At 36.1% G+C, this 24721-nt stretch overlaps 1 protein-coding gene across 4 annotated transcripts; it reads right to left on the minus strand.

Moving 5' to 3' along the window:
* Positions 1–347: 347 nt before the first annotated feature.
* On the minus strand, positions 348–23094 carry LOC132161276 (phosphoinositide 3-kinase regulatory subunit 5-like). 4 transcript variants are annotated; one of them, XM_059571223.1, is made up of 19 exons: positions 23078–23094; positions 22255–22406; positions 15191–15301; positions 13429–13529; positions 13068–13136; positions 12067–12205; positions 11674–11743; positions 9595–9769; positions 8994–9162; positions 7955–8023; positions 6873–7738; positions 4861–4989; positions 4437–4568; positions 3933–4026; positions 3261–3337; positions 3074–3167; positions 2726–2808; positions 2032–2147; positions 348–948 (listed from the first exon to the last, which is right to left on the minus strand). In XM_059571223.1, the coding sequence occupies exons 3-19, from the start codon at positions 15288–15290 to the stop codon at positions 801–803; spliced, it is 2631 nt and encodes an 876-aa protein (XP_059427206.1). In that variant the 5' UTR covers positions 15291–15301; positions 22255–22406; positions 23078–23094; the 3' UTR covers positions 348–800. The 4 variants fall into 4 exon arrangements, with proteins under 4 accessions (XP_059427206.1, XP_059427208.1, XP_059427205.1 ...); XM_059571225.1 differs by lacking the exon at positions 23078–23094 and having other exon boundaries at positions 4861–4986; positions 22255–22494; XM_059571222.1 differs by lacking the exon at positions 23078–23094 and having other exon boundaries at positions 22255–22494.
* Between the last annotated feature and the right edge of the window lie 1627 nt (positions 23095–24721).

The following is a 24721-nucleotide window of genomic DNA, read 5'->3' on the forward strand; positions in this document are numbered from 1 at the left end:
AAATGGATCTTTTATGGCATTGCTGTGAAGAACCTTTTAAGCACCTTTATTTTTAAGAGTGTAGGTGTTTATTTACCACTGTTCAGCCTTCAGTGACCACGAGATAAACTCAACAAATGGTTTATAAGGACCTCTGCTGGCAAACACACAAAACTACAATATAAGGTATTCAAAGCAGACAGGTTTCAGATCGTTTTAAAGTCACAACACAGCAAAAATAAGATATACAAAACATATACAAAAATAATCACGGAATATATTAGATTTTTTAAAGAACATGTCTCAATTCTCTGGCCAGACATAGTTTAAATAAACACTAAAAAAATGAAAGATTGTAAAGTGATTTTGGATTATAGCTACATAAAATAATTATGTCATATATACAAACATATTATTACAGTGTCCACAGTGCTATAAGAACCAGGACAGTTATAACCAGTTATAAGAACCAGGGCAGGCCCAGTTCCAATTCAATCCAGTAATAACATCCCTTTCAAAGTACCAAACCTTCATTGTAGATGACTCAGGTTTTGATTCATAACCTGATACAGAAGTTAGTCATAAGTCCATAAAATTGTCCACTGAAATGTATTCAGGTGTACCTCAGGCTAATCAACCAGTTATCCTCACCTCAGGAATATGAAGCGAACAACCCTCGCTGTACATACATATGATGCTCACAAATGTAATAAAAGAGCACTTTTGCCTCCCAGCTTTTTCCCAGTCGATATGCAGAGTTGTAACTACGTAGATGGATGTCTATTAGGCTGGAGTCTTAGGGTCAAACCGAGTCTCTGGGTTCAAGGCTGAGGTCCACTGAATGTGGCCACAGGCAGACAAAGCAGAGAGCAGAAGGTTGGCTGCAGAGGCTGCGTCTGCGATGAGAACACCCTTCCTTTCGTCCAATCAGTCGAACTATCGGGTTTATAACAAACTGATACCTCACATCTGCAAAGAGAAAAAAGGGTTTTGGGTTGTTCAAGTCACTGTAATAATAATAATAATAATAATACATTTTTTTTATATATTATAAATAATAATAATAAATAATCAGCTGAGCTTACATCCTAATAGCAATGCACTGAAAAAAACTTCACCAGTTGTTGGCCACAAAACTATTTTTATAACAAATATTTTTAATGTCTCTATGACAACTCTATGATAGAATTAACCATTTTTTTTCTTTGGGACAAACAGCGCTGAGTCACTTTCAGTCTCGTTTCCATCTTACAGTAAAACATGAAGATGACACGATTTTGTTCCTCTTTTGTTTTGCTGGCTTAATGCAACGAGTATTCCACATGTTAAAACACTAAATTAAATCAAGGATAAAATACTTTTCTGAAATAACTTATGTTCACAAAGTCTGCATTTATTTAATAAACAATATACTAAACACAGTAACAATGTGAAATATTCTTTAAATATAAAATAACATTTACTATTTAATATACTGACAGCCTTCAGTGTCAACGATCCTTCAGAAATATTCCAGCAGGATTTGGTGCTCAATGAATATTTCTTATCAAAGTTGAAAACAGTTCTTAATATAAGTGGTATAAACTTTTCCAGCACTTTTGAATAGACTTTGGAATCGAAGTTCAAAAGAAACAGCATTTGTTTAAAAAAGTAAATAATGTGTTTTACTATGTTTGATCTGTCCCTTTTGATCAATGCAATTCATTCTTGCTTAATAAATATGCTACACACATGAAATAAAGAATAAAATTAATATAATTAATAATTAGTTATTCATTTATACTACATAGCAGTGGTGAATGGAGTACATAAATGTATTTAGGTTAAAAGTACACAAACTCAATGACATATTACATTTTACTGGAATAAAAGTAAATAATTATAATTTAGCAATTTCATTTGTTGTTGTGGCTCTTTTGGCAGAGCACAATTCCAAGGTAATGGGCTCAGTTCTCATGAAACAAGTGTAAAACCTGTCTGACCACTGTGCAGGACACAAGTATGCTGTATATCCTTTTTAGCCAAACATCAGCATTAAAAAGCCAACTGTACCTGGCCACGCTCTGTAAAATTTTCTTCTCATCTTGGTCCAGACAAACTGCGAAGGTGGTGTTGCAAGTTCCACTAACCTGAACCTTATCTACCTTTACCTGTGTGGTGGTCAGGTGCTGTAACACAAATGACACTTTTCTAAGAAAATTTCATCAAAATACTGCAACTTGAATCACCAAAACAACTTTTATGTTCATAAACGTTTGAGCTTAATCTATGCAATTATAGTAGCATTGTTAATGTCTTTTAAATAGGTTTTGCAATAGGACCTAAGCATATTTCCATATGATATTCATGATTTTCACCGTTCTTCATTTATTTCAAAAATCTGTTAAACAAAGTTGTAAACAACAATATATTTTCTTTTCAAATGACAGCAAAACAAGTCAGTGAAGTACAGTCAGTGTGTGGTGTTACTGAACCAAACAGTAACCACTGACACTGTAAAAATGAAAGTAAGACAGACACCAAAAACACCAAGGTGTAAAAACATGAGCCATATCGTGTAAACTGGCACAGAAACAGGTAAATAAAAACCAAAATGTTTGCTCTTGGTAAAAAAAATTGTTGTTTGTCGACTGCTACACACTGCTGCAGAAACCACATCAGAGTAACTGTAGGTGTTTGCGCCAAGTTAGTTTCGGGGCTGTTTAAACCACATCTCAGTTTTCTCCCATACTTCCTTCCTGCTCACCTGATTGTAGCCTTTCCTTGATCTAGAGTTTTGTCTCTTTAGCACTTCTGTCATTGTCAAATGAAGGCACTCCATTTTCGAATCTAAAGAAAAAGAAAAGATCATAATATAATATTATCATATTAGGCCTACACATCGAAATGGCTCTTTTGTGTTGAGAAGGTAGTTTTTTTTGTTCAAATATGTTCATGATGTTAAGCCTGTTTGTGCAATGTAAAGTTGATTGTAATTTCAATGCCATTATGTTATTTTTTACACTATTTATTACATTCATATGTAAACAATTGACACTCCTAATCAACGTTTCATCAGAGTTCTGTCTATAATGAAATCACAGTTATTTTCTACCTAGTTCCTCAAGATTTCTGCACGCTTTTAGCAGGTTTATAGAGGTGCAGGACTTCTCTGCCCTTGTCTTCTGACTTCTGCCACTGATATGTATCTATGTAAAGACACAAAAAGAGAAGGGACGAATGAGAATTGCATGCCTGCACTATAAAAAAATTTATCCAAACACTGGAATAGTTTGTCTTACTCGATTGTAAGTAACTTCAAGTGATAAAGGAACAGCCTCACGGTCGCCATCAATGCCAAATCTCTTACTTGCAGCACCTGAAAAACAAGAACAGATTTTAATTCTTTTTTTTTTTTTTTAACTAGTGAGTCACCTTAACTACTGCAAAACACAAACACTATAATATACACAAATACAGAACAGGATCTGAAATGTTCCTTCTGCATTTAAAAAAATGATTCATTCGCAATTTTTTTTTGTTAGTCTGAATTTAAAGCAGCTTCTGCCCATCCAAAATAATGAGAAGTGAAAACCTGCTAGTACAAAAACAAACAAAAAAAGTTTCAGATACTTCTGCAGACAACAGCCATCTGCACAAGGATAACATGTGAAGAAAAATAGACACGCTAAAGGCTCTTTAGCTCAACTTATTTCATGACTTATGTCAGCAATTCAATTATTACAGTACTTTGTCATGCGCCGCTTTGACCTTCATTTAAAAAATGCTGCAGATAGCATCAGGCAAGGGTGATTTTACAGGGTTTACAGTGAAACGGGACATGCACACAGTAAACGGTAAAAACATATATAAGAACATATTAAAAAAAGAAAATGATCCTGGTGATTACTTTTATAGTCTCACAGTGGAACCCCCCCCCCCGATCTGGCATGCTGGTGTTTGTTCACACTCACCCATGGCCTTGATGGCTCTTGTACCAGCTGTGTGTCCGAGCTCCAGAGAGTGAATAAACACTTCAGTCCGTCTCTCTCCTCCAGCTAGTGTCAACTACAACCAAGAGTAAGAATTAAACCTTTGTGACACCACTGGATTACATCATGGCAAGATACAAAACGGTGCAGAAAAGATGAATGAAATACTGTAGTGTCAATAGTTGACACCAAACAACCTCTAAAAATGTATGTAGATTCCACAGAGCACTAAAAAAACTATTATACTGTATTTGTAGGAATATAGCCTGTCTTAAACCATTTTTACAGTTAAACTAACAAATCTGAATAAAAAAACTACACAAAAATCCATTGCACATTGAAGAAAGGTGCCCTGCATATTGCCTGACATGCTGTAAGACATAATAGTTTCATAACTCCAAAATCGATGTAACTTTTAAGGTACAGTTTTAAAGTCTATAACCGAAACAGCTACAGATTGAGGAAATAGCATGTTTTTTTATTCACCTCTGCTTGATAGAGCTGAATGAGGGCAGGGCGGGCGGCATGACGGCAGTAATAGAGCACCAGGTCAGCAAATATCGATAAATGCTCCTCACCAGCACCCTCAGATGAGTCTGACTCAATCTTGGATGTTTGCTGTTATGGACAGAACATTTGTTGTGAATATATTTTTTATCAGTAATTTGATAAGGTAATATGTTTTTTTTATTTTTTTTTTTGCATGGTGATAATCAAAACAATTCAAACACACTTTCACACACTTAAGTTCCTCATATGAGTGGTTTTATGGGATGTGGTTTTTTTTTGTGCATGCATGCAGTGTCAAAAGCATGCCATATAACAAAAGATTTACTGTTGTTCTTGCTGATTATTTAGATATGCACGCACTCTCTGTGTGAATGAGTCTGTGTGGATGTGAAAGATTCACCTGGCACACCACATTAACAGGGAGCTCCAGCAGGTTCAGTGTGTTCCGCTCATACCAGGGATCCAGCATTCCCAGAAGATTGGCTATGTCATTAGTGCTGTCCTCCATCCCATTCATAATGAGATCCTGCTGACAAATTAACACCCATGATTATGTTTCAAAACCTTACATCTGTACGTATGTACTAACAGTCAGTAAAAACAAAATTACTTCAAAGTTTGTGCAAGTAATGCAGGACTTTTATTAATATTTGTTTATTTGGGACCTAAATGTATCTCAGACCGGGAGTGAAAATCCACATGCATATGGCTGCTGAAATCTTAGATCATATAATCTAAATCATTTAAGCGGTTTTTTTTTTGGTCTAGTTGTATCCCAGCCTAGTAAAGTTAGTATTTAGCTAGTGACCAGCTGTGGAACAATTGCCCCCAAACTCTACTAGAACCACCAAAAGAGACCAATCTATCCATCTTAGCCAGGCGGGATACATAGATTAGCCATCAGAGCTGTAGGTTGAAATCCAATTAAATAATGCGGCCAGTACACAACTAATGTTTTTGGGAGTGATAACCACATTTAAATATGGGAGTGATTGTGTTTCTAAGTGTGTACAGGATACAGGAACCACATTTAAAACTGTAATGATTGATGTAGTGATAACTTTAAAAATGGTTTGTGGCTACAAGCAAACCAGCAAACATTGGTCCGAAGGCAACGTCGTGTCCCTGGCCAAAAACACGTCGCGGTAGGACGGCATAAATATGTAACAGAAAATTTCCTAAAAATGCATTAAGATACAATTGTACATGTCTATAGTTCGATGGGGTTGCATGTATAATTGTTACTTTGACTTTTAGCTATGTATAGTTTAATATATACCCTGTTGTGAATTGGTTGGGAGAGTACGTCACTATGGTGACGTCTTTCACGCGTGCATTTATAGTCCATCACGACCCTCTATGAAATCCTTGTGAAATATGCAAAAGCTGTGCTTACACCTTGGTTAATACTGCAATAATTAAAGTGCACCAAGTAGTTTTTGTAACTATCGTAATCATTTTCCTTACAATGGTAGTTAATTGGTTGTGAGATATGCTTGGTTACAAACATTCTTCCAAATATCTTTGTGTTCAGCAGAACATCCGTTCAACTTTCATTTTGGAAATATTTTTCAACAATGATGGGACGTGTCAGAGGGACGTCTTTTCAACGGTCATTAAACCTCCAAATGTTTGCTAGGAAGTAACATGAATGGAAGTTGAAGCAGTTTGTTGTTAGCTACTTTCGACCAAAATTTATGTAAGTGAATTTAGTTCTCGCATTAAATAAAGGGCTCATGAGAGCACTATTGTGGATAAAGTTAAAAGGGGTCATATGATGCGATTTCAAGTTTTCTTTTGTCTTTGGACTGTTCCAAGCTGTTTGTGCATATATGAGATCTGTAAAGTTGCAAAAACTAAAGTCTCAAACCTAAATATATATTCTTTTTAAAAGTAAAGACTTGTCCATGCCTTCCTAAAATCAAAACAGTGATTCAGTCCTAAAGCTTAGATTTGAAAAATAAATGATGAACAAAACTTAAAGCCCAAAGTGTACTCCAGTTTTGATTCGAAAACTAAGCATGTGTACAGGAAAAAGCATAATCTAAGTATACCCAATTCTCACGCGCAAACACAGGTAGGCAACACGTGCATTTTGTCCAAAGTCTGCGCTATTTCTCTGCAACAGTTATGAATGAGAAAAAAAATAGACTTTGTAAAGGAGAAGTTGTCAAGAAAATGCATTTTAAAACTAAAGTTCTGGACATTTCTTAACCACTTACACATTTATTGGTGATGTCACCTGGTGGACTAATTTAAAAAGTGTACAAATTATGTGCAGTTTGAAAAATTTAGCTGTGTGTGTATTTTGCTGGTGACGACACACCGCGAGTACATCACACGCAATATACACATACAATATACTCAAAAACATAAGTATACTTTAGGCTCAAGGGACGTAATTTCACTCACAGTGCTAGAGGCGGCTGGTTTCAGTGGACTCACTGACAGCTGCAGAGAAGAACCAGAGTTCTTCCTCATGGAGATGTTGGCTGGAGTTGTATCTCTCCTCACAGGCACAAAGAAAAACTTCATCCTGAAAGCTTTGGTCAGGTGTGGACAGTCTCTTTCTCTTTTTCTCAGGCTCCCGTAAGCACGGGCCAGTCTCCCTGCCACATGATCGGCCCCGAACACCACCACTCTGACCAATGGGGGCCCTGGTGGCCCTTCTATATCATCGGTGCTCAGAATGGGTCTTCTCCTATAGCAAACATACTGCAGCTGTGACAGGGGGGGCGCTGGGAACCCGAACTCAGAGCTTCGCAGTTGCACTTGTTGTGGCAGAGAATTGGATCTCTTAGAGCGGACAGTTATCACTAATTCTTTAGACTCAGGGCTGCCCAGGCTTTTAGCTCGACACAGAGAGCTGCTGCGAGGTTTGAAGAATCGTGAGAGGCGCTTGGAAAGTCGTGCGCCAGTTTTGGACTTGGGCACAGACGCCGCGCTCAGACAGTCCTCTTCTGCGTCCTCACAAAAATCACTGTCAGTGCCTGAAGCTTGGGATGAGTATGAGAGTGTGGAGAGAGGAGAGTATTCAGAGGAAGTGACTGAGAGAGTGGAGAACATGGAGTCTTTGGAGGCCGTGGAAAGGGAGGAGACAGTAGAAAAGGTTGAGGCCCTATTGTCAGTGCAACTGTTTGATACAAAACCTTCCTCCAAGTCCTCATATTCATCATCTTCCACATCAACATTGTCAACATCATCCTCCTCCTCCATGCCCTCAGATGTTTGAGATAAGGTCAATTCAGGCTCTATGTCTAAAAGGTCGTTTAGAACATCTAGCGAAAAAACAAGATGGAAAATCGTGACTCAGAGGGTTATTATTAGCTGGGGTATTTACTTTCAACTCATGAAACCCCCTAATGACATTTTAAACTAAATCAAAGTGACTGGAAATCAATCTTCGAATGTTTATAATTCCAAAACAGCCAAACAAATGTTTGAATAAGCCCATGGCAGAAAAAAATGGGACTGGCTTCGATTCAGTGTCCTACCAAAATTATCCTTGTCCCAATGGAAGGTGTAGCACTTGGCTGCTGGAAGGCCGAGCGTCTGAAGAACCCCTAGTGACACAAACACAACAAAGTTTTTCTCATTAATCACTAGCCCACTCCAAACCCAACACACCACTGTTTCCCAAGCGGAAAAATCATGCCATCAGCTTTATTGCTTCATATTGGCCATCCATCTTGGTTAAGTTTCTAGGAGTTGGTGCCAGGTAATATGTACTACTGCTGCCCAGACAAATAGTGTAGTATGTCACCAAGCAACAACCATGAACCCCTATAGGATGCAGACCACCAATTCAGATGGCCAAAAGTATGTGGACACCCAAATATTTCAAAGTCACTGGCTTCAATAGGAAGTTTGCAGCTATAATAGCTTTTATTCTTCTTGGAAACATGTCTAGGGGATTTGATCCAATTCAATCAACAGAATATAAGTGAGGGCCAGGTGATAGAGCCTGGTTTATACCTGAGGTTCCAATTAATCTCAAAGGAGGTCAATGGACAAGTACTTCCCCATCAGACTCAGTAAATCGTTTCAATATGGACTTTGCTTTGTGAACAGGACCAATTCTATTAAAATGTTTTTAGAAATTTTGGCTGCAGTAGTCTAAATAAAAGTTGTCCACATACTTCAGCCATATAGTCTGTAATACTGCACATTACATGTGCCTATGTAGTAACATTCCTTTTCATATTATTTTATGCTTGTGAACAGTAATTGATGGAATAGTAGTAATTAATTTTACTATACTCAAAAATTACAAAAAAATATAATGTCAGTTTAATCTTGTGCAGCCATTTATTAAAGGATTTGATTTAAGATTATGATAATTGGATTTGTTGGTTGAGAACCACTGATTTAGAAAGTAAAAAATATTTTTTTTTTTATATATATACATTTTTCATAATCCTATTTTTTTTTAATGGTATTAGGTTGGATACAAGCCTGGTAACAGTTCAAAGCATATTTCACTGTCTTTTTAGGGTTCGTGAGGTGGGCTATAATCAGAAAGTGAGACTGTACCATCTGAAGTCTTGCCATTGGAGGCTGGTATGCCAAGTTTTTCTCGCAGCGCCTCCAGACCAGCCCTCACGTGTTCTCGAGCTTTAGCTATATCCGTCATGGCCGCTGCAGACTCTAGAAGGTCACTCACTGAGGACAGGTTCTTTGCCAACTCATCATCACTCAGGCACTAAAAAGGAACCAACTTAGTCATGTACTGTAACCTCTTTGGTTGTTGCAAGTCACTCAGAGTCAGAATTCAATGAATCCTTAGCTGTAATTCAAATGAAGTTACCCTTTATTTTAACTTCCAAGTAATCTCACAAAATTATAATAAATTTTACCATATGCAAGCAAAACTATTATAACAAGCTCTCTTCATTACACCCTCTCAATCCATCTATTTCTTCCCCATTAGCCACCCACCAACCCACATATGAGTAATTTATCACCCCCTCCCCCCGTTCATATGACACGCTTCCTGACACCCACAAAGTGATATGCCCACACATTCACACATACTCAGTTACAGTCTGATGCACCTACACTTTGCACCAACTTAAGTTGGAGCACATTAAAACAGGAAACATTATTTTGTGTGCCATGGAACAGTGTGGTGTACCTGTAGAGCACCGCTGATGGTCTGTAGTGGGTATTTAGTTCCGAGCACAGCCTGGTAGCTGTGTTTAATGAGTGTAATGCTGCTCTCTCTCTGCGAGACCTCTGCTCCACTGAGCTGCTCCGCCACAGACAGGAACTCAGCAGGCACCTCAGCCGGGTTCATCAACAACACCGTACTACAACAGAGCACACATACGAAAATGTCACTGTAGTGTAGCAGAAACAGATAAAACACATTGATTTTGTCCACAGAAGTAGTTTGCATTTGTTATTTTCTAGTATATGCGCTTTATTCGTATATTCCATTTATTCAATATATTTGATATAATGGGGCAGATGTTTATCCAGGACAGATTGTAGGGAGGGCTGTAATAAATTGAAATGGCCAGGCCATGAAAAAATAAAGGTTGCACTTTAGTACTGGGGTAATACCATGGTATTATTTACACCAAGGATTCAAACTCCAGTCCTTTAGGGCCAGTGTCATGCAGACTTTAGTAGCGTCTGCTATTTGCAAGTTATTTTGCAAGATCTCTGATTTACACCATTTAATAAAATGCTCACCAAAAAGAACGTTTTAACCATTTTAGATTTTAATATATGTGACCCTGGACCACAAAACCAGTCATAAGTCACACGGGTATATTTGTTGCAATAGTCAAAAATACATTGCATGGGTCAAAATTATTGATTTTTCTTTTATATTCAAGTTCATGTACCATGAAGATATTTTGTAAATTTCCTACCGTAAATAACGTAAATAATAAGCATTGCTAAGAACTTAAAGGGTTAGTTCACCCAAAAATGAAAATTCTGTCATTAATTACTCACCCTCATGTCGTTCCAAACCTGTAAGACCTTCATTCATTATCGGAACACAAATTAAGATATTTTTGATGAATTCCGAGAGCTCTCTGACCCTCCCTTAGACAGCAAGGGTCTTTACAGGATCACCGTCCAGAAACGTAGCAAGGAGATCGGTAAAATAATCCATGTGACATCAGGGCTCAACCTTAATTTTACAAAGTTATGATGATACTTTTTATGCGCAAAAAAACACTATTCAACAATTCTAAATGACTCTTCTAACCCCATTTTGGAGAGTAACCACTGAACGCAAACAGCGTATGCTGTTCTTTGTCAGCTGCACGCACCACACAGATACGTTGTTTTCATTGAAATCTGTTTTTTTTGCACACAAAAAGTATTCTCGTAGCTTCATAAAATTACGGTTGAACCCCTGATGTCACATGGATTATTTTACAGATCTCCTTGCTACGTTTATAGACAGACATCGATAGTGTAAGGACTCTTGCTGTCTATGGGAGGGTCCGAGAACTCTCAGATTACATAAAAAATATCTTAATCTGTGTTCCGAAGATGAAGTTTTACAGGTTTTGAACGACATGAGGGTGAGTAAGTAATGACAGAATCTTAATTTTGGGGTGAACTATCTCTTTAATTTGGACAACTTTAAAGGTGATTTCTCAACAACTACAAAAATTTCGGCCCTCAGATTCCAGATTTTAAAATAGCTGTAACAAATATTGTCCTATCATAATAAACCATATATCAATGGAAAGCTTATTTATTCAGCTTTTATAAGTTTATTCAGCATGTATAAATTTCAATTACATGATGACTGGCTTTGTGGTCCAGGGACAAATATTTTAAAATATATTATTGAAAATATATTTTTACTTATATTATTAAAATTTAATTCCTGTAATGGCAAAGCTGAATTTAGGATTACTCACACAGTTCTTCTGAAATCATTCATTATTGGTGCTCAAGTAACATTTCTTATTATTTCATATTAATTCATTTTGACCAATTGGGTAAAATTTACAAAGAAATCCTTATGAGTCAAACATTAAAATGTCTTAATTAAACACTGGGCTAAAGATTGTATTATTATTATTGTCATACAAAATTTCACACAGATAAGCAATCTTATAAGACAAATTCTGAATATCCAAGAACCGACACAGGAAGCGAGAGGTGAAGACTGCAACCACAAAGGGCTGAGCAATAACTGACACAACAGGATTTCCTCCTGCTTCTGTGGAAACACACTCACATGATCTTAGAGCGCTGACTGGAGGTGGCAAGGCCTTGTTCCTCTCCTACTAGCCTGTGGTACAAAATCCCTGATACAAGCAGATGCACACAAGAACATAATTTCATCAGATTTCAACATTAACAAAAAATCTTACTGAATGCACTGACGTTAGAGTGTAAGTTAAGTAATCTTTAAGGTACTGCTAGTGCTCTTAAACCCGATTAAACAAGTTTAGCACTTATTTTGAAAAACAGCTGAAATGCCTCCTGAAACCACTAGAAAATAGTATGTAACTGCCCTCTTCTTTTCAACAGTCTGAATTAGTAGATTGGTTAACATTAATAAGGTGTTAAGTTACATGATGGTGACTGATAAAAGTGTATCTTGTGTTTATTGATTTGAATGTGCTACCTGGAGCTCTAAGCTCTTGATGTAAAGTGGAGAGCAGGTTACGACACACACTACAGTAGGGTTCAGGCCATGCTAGGAAGCCATGAAACACTTCACAAGCTTCTGTCAGAATCTCTCCATCAGATGGGCAAAGAGGCATCTACAAAGAGAAAACAGGCACATATGCGATTTCTTTAATTCAGCTTCTAGGTAAATGAGATAAGGTGGGTTCAAAAAGTCTACTAATAAAACTGCTTTTCATTTTTCTAACAATACTAAATGACTCTTTTCACATTTAAATACATATCTCAAAATGTATATGAATTTCTGAATTTCATAACATAATTACTGTAAAACAAAGCTTAGGTGTAAATATTTCTTCGTCATTTTACATAAGGTTTCTTTGTTTTACATTTTTCTAAATCCTAAAGCTTTGTTTATTTCCAGGCTTCCATAAATAACAAAAAATAAGATTCACACATTTAAATATCACTATTTATTTTTAATCAGATATTTCATATAAAGCAGTGAAATTGATGAAAGATTTAGCCAAATTACTTAATATGCTCAGGAACTTTTTCTTTCATTATAATACCAGGATAGTTGTATCACCATTATATTGTTGCCAAAAATAGAAAAAGCAAAAATGAAAACATTTATAAAAACAATAAAACATTGTATTTAAGCCACTGTATGTATGACTTGCTTTTTAATCAATTATTTAGATGGAGACAAAAAATGAGGAGTTGTGTCACATTTGCATGAATTATTTGTGTGAATTAACACCGAGAAGCATTTAATATTTGCTAACAGGTGCACTCAAATGGCAAATCCTGTTTCCTGTCTTCAACATTAGTTCTGAATCCTAACAAGTAAAATTACTAAAAACCTGCAAACAAATTCCAGACATAAAATAAGACAAACATTTCTTCGTTTCTGATTATCTAAGCTCTGGTAAATTTGTTCTTGAATAGCACTCAATATAACACTTTTTACATATTCACATAACCATGACACTTTACCTGCAGGAGTGTGGACTCAAACATGAGAGCCAAGGGGGCCACAAGCTCATAATGACACTCCTGCTGAACCTATAACAGCACAGAAAGATAAACAGCATATATCACTTACAGACAAACTTACATTGTGTTCTTGATCACATAAAAAAAAAAAGTTTTAATTTACTTAATTTAATAATGACAAAAGAAAATATCTTAGCATGGATTAGATGCAATCTTATCTGTCATAGCCTGCAGAGCCCACAAGGGGGCATGGTGAACTCAACACAGAGGATATTGATCAGAAACGTGACTGAAAGTGTCACTTCTACTCTGCGGGTGTAGTATTCGGTTTGGATAGGGGTGCGTCTACGTGCATACATACCTCTCTGGCTTTTCTGAGAATTTGATGCAGCAGAATGACAAAATGTTCTGGGTCCCTCTTAACCAGCTCTTCTAGACTCCAGCGGTTCATACACCAGCCAGCTGCACAAACATGCATAAATATACACGCATGAAAAACCCTAATTGTGAAACTGGGACAAATGTGCGTGCCTCATACCTCAAAAGAACATGATATCTAGTAAACAAGTCCCCCACGGTATGCATGAAACCACTGCACAACCCGAATAACACCAAATGAGTCAAGTACACATAAAGAGCAGGAATGAATCTGAACACACATTACACATGATAGGGCCGGTTAATTACACGATAGTCTGAGTTTTACCCTAAAATCCCTGCTGTGTAGATGTCAAAGGGTACCCTGCTCAAAACTGAAATGTGCAGTCTTGGTAAGAATTCTGAGAAGAACACACTGTGGTGAACAATTTGAGAACAGCAACGTTAACAGATCATATTGGTTACATGACAGAAATGTGTGCAACCTCAAAACTTGATATTTAAGTCAGCTGCAGCTTTCCTACTAAACATCTGCAGTAGTTGATGATTGCATGAAGGACATCTTAACTTCCTGCACAAATGAAGGTGTCAAATAATACATTTCCTAAAGAACACTATCTGAAAACAACATCTTCTCTCTGAATCGTTCAACAGTGTCACACTCTTTACACAAACAACATTATGGTGTTCATCAGTGTGTGATCTTTTGTTTGTCGGTTCCCTGGTTCATAAAAACAACTAAATCGAATATACAAATAATCAAGATTCTATATAGGACCTTTCCATAGTAAATCAATAAGGCCTGATTCAACTTTTTCAATACTACAGTATATCAAAGCTAAGCATCATGTTATCTTTAAGCAAATTAAACTTTCAAATGGCTTTTTTTATTGAAAAGGTGTTTTGCAGTCTAAAATTAAATGCAGATGTGGGTGCTGATTTAGATATATGCCCAATGAGCTGACATTTACACCCACTCAGTCACTGAATTACAGTATATGGGCCCATGACAAATTTATGGTCATGATCACATTCACGATAAAAAAAATAAAGCCTAGTTAAAACCATGCCAAATTCATGTGTATGTACTGTTTGTATTCATGTTGGTTTCATGTAGTTTTGAAAAACTTTCAAAAAAAGTTTAATTTTTTACTTTAAATATCTTTTAACGATCAAGTAAAATCACAAAACGTTCAATTTATATGATATTTTAAGAGACTCTGACCTTGCAACAGTTATGAGGGTTTGCATGGATCCTTTTCTAATAATATTTCCTGTGCGTGTTATTCCTTGATTGTACAAACAATTTTAATAGCCTTATGTCTTTTTTTCTTCCATTATAGTATCAGCATAACATTGTTTTTACTCTATGCTCTCTAATTTTACTCAAATTTTAATACAAATGTAAAACACTCATCATAGAAGAGGTGTATTTAAGTCACTGTATGCATATATTGATTTAACATATTTCTGAAAAAATTAATAGATAAAAAAAAGAGTGTTCTGTCATGTATTGTGTATTATGCATATGTACTTATGTAAATTAAGCCCATCTCAGTGGCAAATCACTTCTAATTCCCTGTCTGCAACATAAGGTCAAGTGAAAACCAATGACAAAGGAAAAACACACATGCAAACTGTACAAAACAGAAACAAAAAATTGAAATGGAAAAACAGTGATGGCAAAAAAAAAGAAAAAAAAAAAGCGACCCATCAGCAGCAGAGGGTCACTGGGATGGCCTTACCACTCCAGGATTGTGTCAGGCATTCTGATGGCCGGAGTCCATCCAGGCATCTCTCCAAAGCGTGCTGGATCCGGTCCTCTGTGCACGAGGTGTGCTGCATCTTGACTGTGACTGCAAAACAAATTAAGAACTAAAGTCATATAAAGAAAATGCCTACCAGTTTTATAAAAAGTGAAAAAAGGATGATATACACACCGCCTCCTTCATCTGTTCTGTAAATATGATACTAACAACCATTACACAACTGTATGCTTATATTTAAATAGGAGAAATCCAATTATATCAGTCAAAAAAAAAAAAGTTTTATGTAACCATGCAGGGTTTTGCTCGGGTTCTATGGAATAACATATTTGGTGTAACCTGAAGGAAGTAGCAGCATGTGTCAATAAAATTCCAGATAATGTTATCTACAACTCAAACACATGCTCGTCTCCCTTCAGGGAAGTAAACATACAGCATCCTTTGCATGTCTGTAAATAATAATGAGGTTTAGGAAAATGTTCTATCTGGTGTCAGAGAATTTCAAGAGAACTATCTGGTTTAGGGATTATTAAGGGGATGCCACGACATGTTCTTCCTACTGATAACATTTGAAGTTCCTCATATTTACTCTTAGAAGTATGGAATCTGCCATCTATCAATACACAACACCACATACTGTAGTATGTAGTCGGGGGAAACAAAAACAAAAACAGGAATAATAAGCAACGTTAAACTTAATGATAACTGAACAAACCTCTTAAATAGACACTGTATCTAGCCTATGGCACCTTCATGAGAAATAGCACTTATTAAGAAGAGTGAAGTCCTTAAATTAAAACAAGGCAAAAATAAAGAATTCTTCTTCCAACAGACCAATTCCCCTAAATGCAAAAAAAAAAAACATTTGCTGGATTTTTTTTCCTCCCAATGAGTCACTGACACTGACCAATCTAAGTTTAAAATGCGCAAACTTGACTAAATGTTTCACGTTTGGCTGACATGAGCACTTTTGTGAAAGCTGCAGCTTGTGAAAGAGATATAGATAGAATCATTCAAACCCTTCACCCCTTTTTAGGTGCCGATCGCACAAAACGCATTTTTGCATTCCAATGCGATGCTTTTCCATTGTTTTTCAGTGTAAACATATGGCATCTCGAGTCTTTTACAGTTATCAACGCGTCGCTTTTTGGTCATTCCACTTCCGTGCCTCTCCAGTTTTAAAGCAAAAAAAAAGAGAAAAAAAAAAGAGAAAAAAAGGAAAAAAATTAAGGTATTTAGGTCATTTTATAAGCAAATCAACCTGAATGCAATGAAAGTGTGGCTCACATTAGGCTGTGTTGTGTAGTTTAGTGTGGTTCTCAAAACCGTGAAGCAAACATTCAGAGATATTAAAATCATTAAATCCAAAGTTAACTTAAATTAAAAGTCATTCAATCCTAAACTCAGTTCCCCAATATTATAGATGATACACTAAAGTAAAGCTTTTTGCTTTACCTACCTTCTTGTAATCACTTGTCAAGGCATAAAACTCATCACTCAACAAACATCACGTTGCATTGAGCGCGCGGCCCATTGAGCGTCATGCGTCATAAAGCGGATTTGCATTAATTGAGAAATGCACCGCATAGTTATCTGTTGCTTCTGAAACACACTATTTTACTGGGGAATTTATAGGTCTAAGTACATTTCATTATAAAGCTAAAAACGAAAACTAGTCTATTTCAGATAAATGGTTCTAATATACCATATTAATTCACTGTGTTTGATTTATTTGGCGGTTTGAAAGTGCGGTAGAAGATGTTTTGTGAGATGATTTCAATGAACCTTTTATATACATTAAACTATAATAATACGATAGTATAACATTTTTATATAATACTTTAAATGTAAGGTTTAATAACTCCATATGCACCTTGTGATGCAACTTCTGATAATTAGATATGGTCAGATAATCACATAGGCTATATCTTACATTTCTACAATAAAAAAGAGAGAGGTATAACAGTGTTTAAAATAGATTAAGCTTATTTCCTATGATGTCAGGGGCTTTTTCTGATCTAATAAAACACACAGGATGTTCTTGTTAGTTTTGTCATGGTAAGATCCTAAATTCAATCATTATGCAACACCAATCCAAATATTATTATTATTATTTTCTGTTTAATTTCACTGTGGTTACAAAGGGGAAATTTGCTGATGTTAAATCATGAGCATATACAAAACCCACATGTTGGTCTGTCAGTCATTAAACAAGTTAAACTTGAGAAAACTGCCAAGTACAGCAAGTTACCAGGATGAAAAATAAAACCTAAAGCAGTTATAATAATGGCATCACTTTGGTCTACAGTAAGACTGTTAATGACTTTTCTTTTTCAGGCACAACAATAGTCCTGCAAGCAAGGTAGTGGGAACAGATATTAGCCTAAATGACCTTACAGAGCTCTATTGTAGCCTTGCCAGTTTGCCTGGAAGGAACTAATTCATCACTGTACTTATGATTGCTGTTTCCATTATAAAGGCAAACAAAAAGCTGGTTTATATCACAAAATTGTTTCTATTTGTCTGCTATTTCTTTGACTAAGCTAATTTCATAGAAAGTGGCACCTGGTGGCAACAGGTGCCAGGTGCAAATTAAATTACAACCCAGAAGTGAATGATGATTTTTTTTTTCATTCTTTGTAGATTAATTGTTGTAAATCCTTTACATTTTTACACGGTTTTAGTTCATTCTGCGGCTACTGGGAAAATATGCTTAGAATCCCTGATTAAAAACCAATGTTCTACATCAGTGGTCTTTTTAGTGGTATAATATTGGATTCAAGTGGCATAAACAAAGTGACCAGCAGCTGTCAGTCAGTCAGTCAGATGCTTGTAGCCTTTTGTTCATTTTGCAACTTCTGAAAATGTGGAAGGGACCTTGTTGACACGTAAAAGGATGTGTTCACATCCTCTTATATGAGAGGATGATTTCATCTGGGCAACACAAACACAATCCCAGAAAACTTCCTATGTGAAGCAAAGACGCATTTGAGATGCACAGACTAAACTAGGGCCTTTCATTGCATTATTCTGAGTCACCAGTGCTGTATTAGAAATTTCAATCCCATTTTTTTACTCTAAGAATAAATAATAGCATTACTTTACTGAACAAAGCAATTCAATATACAGTATAAAACTTCAGATCTCAAGACAGATGAAACAGGGACTGTACAAACACTGCACACTAAATTCCATATCTAAGATCAGACTTCAGCTATAAAATCTAACAGTGATGAGATGCTCCCTTCATCTCAGCTGATTCACATTCCCACTGTGACCCAGCATGAAGGTTCATCTCAGCTCTTTCTCCTGATCATATTTCCAACAGCCCTGTACAGGAAGGTTGCTCCCGAGCTTTGCCAAGGAAACAGGTGTTGCTCTATTGTTGTGGTGCGATCGGCCGCAATGATAGACTCCCACACCGTGAGGGGGTCGACACTCATTGTGTGGAGGCTCTGACTGATGGGGACCGATATCCCCCCTGCGCCTTCTCCTGTGAGCCCAGACTCTTCTCATCCACATCCCTCCCTCCCATAACAATAAGGCCAAACTCCTCCTGCCATGATCGTTTAAGGAAATAACAGCAGTTGAACAATGGTGACAACATTCAATGTAAGTGCTTCCTTTTTATATGTTGCCGCAGACACGGTGGCCCAGTTAATCAGATACAGGAGGATGCAGGGAATCTATCACTTCTAAAATCTATTTACCAGAACCAAAATGCTGATTTTCTCCCATCTAGGCGGAAATTAGGAACTCTATTCTTTCTTTTTAGCCTCTATTGGTATCTGTGGGAACTTTACACTCACCTCAGTTTCAGCTTATGTTGTGTAAACCAAACTGAAGCATTGTGTGTCAAGGAAACAAGCAAATCTGTTAAGCATGCAAGCATAGACAATTATGCATGACCAGGAATTAAGGACTTTGAATGACTTGTTTATTAGTGGTCTAAATTTGAAACATAAAACCATTTTTTAGAATAAAATCTATATCCCCCCTTCCTCAAACTTTGCCCTGGAGGTCCAATGCGCTGGAGAGTTTAGCTCCAACCCTGATCAAAGTCACCTGGCTGTGATTTTCTAATGATCCCAAAGACAATGATTGGCATTGATTAGCATGCTCAGGTGTGTTTGATTAGGGTTAGAGCTAAACTCTGCAGGAAAGTGGATCTTGATGTCCAGATTTGAGGATCCCTGGTTCTATACAGAATATATTGTTTAGTTTTTGCTGCTTTGCACTATTTGACCCCTTCATAGTTACATATTTTACATACAATCATTTGTATATATAATTTTTATTGTACAGAATGAAAAACAAATTTCGGTTTTACTCTGAACAGCCATTTATTCGGGCCATCTGTTTATTAAGTGAAAGTATGGATATCCCCATATTGTGTAATTTACAAGTGTCCACGTAAGATGTAATACTGTATATATTTTGAATGTCTGCAATATTTCTATTTCGAATACAATCTGTTTTAACACAATTTCTGTGTTCGGAGTTCATTTTATCATAAATAACTGATATGATGCTACCAAAAACAAAGTCAAGCTATTTTTTTTATACTGTATTTATCATATGAATAAGTGTGTCATGGGAATCTAAATACCGGTATGTAGAATAAATAAACCACATTCTATTTTTGGAAAGAAACTCTTTAGTGCATGCCAGGTGTGATGACCTCACAGGTAAAAAAAAACTTGGGAATCTAAATTTGTTAGAAAAGATAAGAACCCTGCTGTCACACAAATAGGAAGAGGTTTAACACAAAACAAGTATTGTTTTGTGTGTCTTCCATGTCAGACACAACCAACGCCTATGTCTGATTACAAGGGAGCCACTTTCACTTCAAATTATGACTCAAACATAACGTATTCTGTACTTTGAGGAGCTGGCTGACAAAAACATGTATGATGACCAGCCATTTAAACTAACACAAGAGCCATGTAAGAGTTATATATGTATATATTTGTTGCACCTGAATATGACTTTTGGGAATCTAATATATTGAAATACATTATTATAACTTTTCTACAGTCTAAGCACAAATATGTTTTGTCCAATGACATTTTATAGGCTGACCACAGTGTTTAAAATGATACACTCACTGATGACCGTCACCACTGAAACTTTCATCCAGTTTCATTTCCAGTCTCTAGTTGCGTTATCTTCCACCAGATTCAACTGGAATCCAAACTTAGCCAATGATCTGTTATTAAGTGAGGATCCTGTTATTTCACAAGCAAATAAAGTTGCATCAATTGTGTGGTGTTGCATGCTTACTTACTTACTTATTGATTAATTGATTGTGTATTGCATTGTATTATACTGAGATATTTACAAGTATGCAAAATCTATTTATCTTTCTGCTAAAATGAACAATCACATGGTTTTAACTGAACAGTAACATCATTTGACATTCCTCTCTCTTAAGTTGCTGACAGACAAGCACATGAATGCCAAAAGAATTAAACTTCCCTAAGTATGTATTATTAGATTTTTTGTCAGATGCTTTTTGTGTATGAAAAGGAGAAGTATCTCAGTACTTTAACGCTGTTCTATCACACTTGCTCCTGTCAACTATACACTGAAGGCCAGTTCTTGCAATTAACTTGAGTTACTATGAACTTGTTAACTATTGTAAGCTATGGTGGAAATGAAAACAAATATATCATTTGAATATTATAGACAGTATAAAAAAGAAAACTAATTTGCAAGTCAAATGTAAAATTAATCTCCATATATTTGAACTTAGTGGCTCATACTCCATCCTTACTTGGAAATATGTGTCCACTGCATCAAATATCAACAGGAACTTCTTCCAACAATCCAACAACAGTTTGGTGAAGAACAATGCATTTTCCAGCACGATGGAGCACCATGCCATAAGGCAAAAGTGATAACTAAGTGGCTCGGGGACCAGAATGTTGAAATTTTGGGTCCATGGCCTGGAAACTCCCCAGATCTTATTTCCATTGAGAACTTGTGGTCAATCCTCAAGAGGCGGGTGGACAAACAAAAACCCACTAATTCTGACAAACTACAAGAAGTGATTATGAAAGAATTGGTTGCTATCAGTCAGGATTTGGCCCAGAAGTTGATTGAGAGCATGCCCAGTCGAATTGCAGAGGTCCTGAAAAAGAAGGGCCAACACTGCAAATACTGACTCTTTGCATAAATGTCATGTAATTGTCGATAAAAGCCTTTTGAAACGTATGAAGTGCTTGTAATTATATTTCAGTACATCACAGAAACAACTGAAACAAAGATCTAAAAGCAGTTTAGCAGCAAACTTTTTGAAAACTAATATTTATGTAATTCTCAAAGCTTTTGGCCACGACTGTATACATACGTATTAAGAAAAATAATTTCTGTCATGCTATATTAACACCCATTCATTATCTTAACGGATCTTCTGTGAGAACTAGAGTGCCTGCTATAAGTCTGCTGCTCGACCGAGATAAGATCTCCGTTTTTACATCTGACCGTTCACCACAGATGAAGTCTATGTGAATGTCTTGCAGTCACATCTTTTGAAAGACCGCTCTAAAACAGTCTTAAGTTTCATTACAGCTCACTGTAACATTCTAACTCATTTAAGTAATAAAACCATGTATAATAACAGAAGAGAACAGCAATGCTGTCACATAACTGAGCATATTACATGATTGCATTATTGTATTGCATGCTGGTAGATAAATATCATTCAACAGATTACTGATTTAGAAAAGCTGTCCTGCATGCCTCACTGCTCAAAATCAGTGAATAGTAAAGTCTCCACCTGACATCCTCAGCCTTTAACATCATCCATCATAAAACTCAATTTCAGAGGTCATGGAGCATTGGGAATCTTCACGTGTAAATATTTGACATAGAGAAAGCAAAAAGTTTCTGATTCTTGCTAAATCATGGACTTGGTTGAATTCACCTGCACATCGTGTCCACTGACTTGGCCTTGTAATTCTGAGTTTTATTCCTTTCCTAGGCTATGAGCTGAGAATAAAATGATCATGATATTGGAATGCACCACAGGCAACACTTACCTGGAGTTCTTATCCTCTTCCCATGATTTCTTTGCCTTTTATCAATGTGCGGGCTGAGACGGAACTGATGTCCTTGCAGTGTAATCCAGCACTTAAGATGAAAAGCGGTGGAAATGTAACCACATCCTTCAGCATCAGGTTATATCAGCCCACTGAAAAACGGCAGCAACAATAGGAGCAGTTATATCAGCACGCCTGCCGTGCTGTAGTGCAACTAAACAGGAACTCAGAGAGAGAAGGTGCAGAAGAACTCAAAGAGGAAGGCATGGGCTACATGTGTTTATGAGTGGGAGGAGGTTTGACGCAGGCTTTGTTCTTTGACTGACGTCTTAGTTTTATTAATGCTATGGATGGCAAACTGCCATGAGTGGCAAGCTATTCTAAGAAATAACAGCTTTTTGACATTTACTGATCAGTAATGTTGAGATATTTCAAATGTTCTCAAGCATAAGAGCACCAAGATTCCATTAGGCCTATCAAATACAAAATAATTTATAGGCTAATTTTATAAGTTGAAAAACTGTAACAAAGGTTCTTGTTAGGTACACACCGTTTATTTTGTGGTTTGATATTGTTTCAAGACATTCGAATAATAAAATGACATGTTTTTATCAGACTTCTTTCTAGTCTAACTGCAGACTCAGCTGCTATACTCAGCATATGATCAACTCTTAACTTCCCCAGAGGTCAAAATTTGCATTTTTTTACCCTAGGAGTGTCTCTCTCTGTCTGTGTCTCTTCCTTTCTCAAAACTCACACATAGCTATATTACTCAGCTTAAATGTAATGTCACCTTCACAATGAGTGGAACTCATTCACTCACTGAATGGTTTGTGACTGCTCTAAAGAAGGAACTTATCTGCTAATGCTTCCAGTCAGAGGAATCAGGACAGCGCAGGGCGGGAAGCTTACAATATGTAATGGTAAATCCACAAAAAAATATGACAGGTGTTTCAGCTAATCGGCGACATGCTTGCGTTGAGCTTGGTTTAGTGGAAATGAAATACTGCCATCTAGTGGTTCAACCGCGTTGCAGAACAACAAACGAACCGACATGATTTCAGTCGGTTAGTGTTGTGTGAATAATATTAAACAATGAGGCAAAGAGGGTAACATGTAAAACTTACCAGTAAACTATCAAAACCAGTAACACAAGTTGAATATGCCTTTTGAGCTTGAACTTCCTCAAATATCTAAATAGCCTATAGAAAAGACTGTATTCGTTAGGAAACAAAATAATATGCTCCTATGTAGCTATCCTATATAAAATCACTTAAGGCCTGTTTGTAATAATATATCACTTGGTTTTATTGACATTTATTCACAAAATCCGTATAGCTAAATTCACATAGATAATCTATTCAGCTAGACTTCAGATGAAACGCGTTCTGACACTCATGCCATTTGCGCATGCGTCTTTCATCACCTTGTTCAGTTAATCTCTCTCGAATCACCCATGTACATTCAGGCAATGCGTTACTTAGTCGCTAATGTAGGCTAGATAACTTGTGAATTTGAATGACCATTTGATTAATTAATTTATCATTGTAGGCCTAGAGCTGAACATTGTTATTTCTAAAACGTTTGGAGGCCCAGTTGGAGCATTTAATGTGTCGTTGTTATAAGTGAGAAAACGCTTTATTTAGGATATATATATATATACATATATATATATATATATATATATATATATATATATATATATATATATATATATATATATATATATATATTATAAGGCACGTCTTAGTTTAAAAAAAAAACTAAGTAACCACGCATAATACAATTTTGTCAGAGCATGAGTTATCTAGCGCCAAGTATAGGCTATCGTTTTTTTATGTTATTTTTAGGTTATACTACAAACGAAGGACAGCTCGTGTGCTTTACACTGAAAAAAAAATAGCCATGAGTAGGCTATATCAAATACAAATAGACTATTGCTATTATTGTCATTGCTTTCTTTTTATATAACAATGTTTTATAGCTTTGCATATCTTTCGAGAAATTATTTTTATTTGTATATATATATATATATATATATATATATATATATATATATATATATATATAGCTATATATATATATAGATTATTAATTTGATAACTAATAACTATTCATAAAAATAAGTCTGTTAGTCAAACACCTAGGCTAAACCAAACTAAATGAAGTCAAGTTTAACTTTGGATACTAGGCTGTATATAAAATAATGAGGTAAACTACCAACCGCAAATAACTCATTAATAAAAAAAGTTACTTTTCTAGAACACAATAATCAAATAGGCCTAATAAAATGATAAATGCACATTCTGTGCACTTCTGGCTGAAAGACGTGCTATGTCTATTGTTGTAGTCCTCGATTTATCCTACGTTGTTGCTAAAAATAGCATTTTTTCTCTATAACGTTTTTCTACCCTTTATTTTACAAATTAAACATAGATTACGCGCGACAATTAGTCTACAGAGCGAA

The sequence above is a fragment of the Carassius carassius genome, chromosome 17, assembly GCF_963082965.1.
Source record: "Carassius carassius chromosome 17, fCarCar2.1, whole genome shotgun sequence".
NCBI classification, from domain to species: domain Eukaryota; kingdom Metazoa; phylum Chordata; class Actinopteri; order Cypriniformes; family Cyprinidae; genus Carassius; species Carassius carassius.

Coding starts and splice junctions, on each gene's coding strand:
- LOC132161276 (XM_059571223.1), bottom strand. CDS start 15,290: ATGCAGCACACCTCGTGCACAGAGGACCGGATCCAGCACGCTTTGGAG. Junction 4,990..6,872: donor AACCAGCCGCCTCTAGCACT/GTGAGTGAAATT, acceptor TTAATTTGTCAG/CAGGATCTCATTATGAATGG. Junction 4,569..4,860: donor CTGTTAATGTGGTGTGCCAG/GTGAATCTTTCA, acceptor TGTCCATAACAG/CAAACATCCAAGATTGAGTC.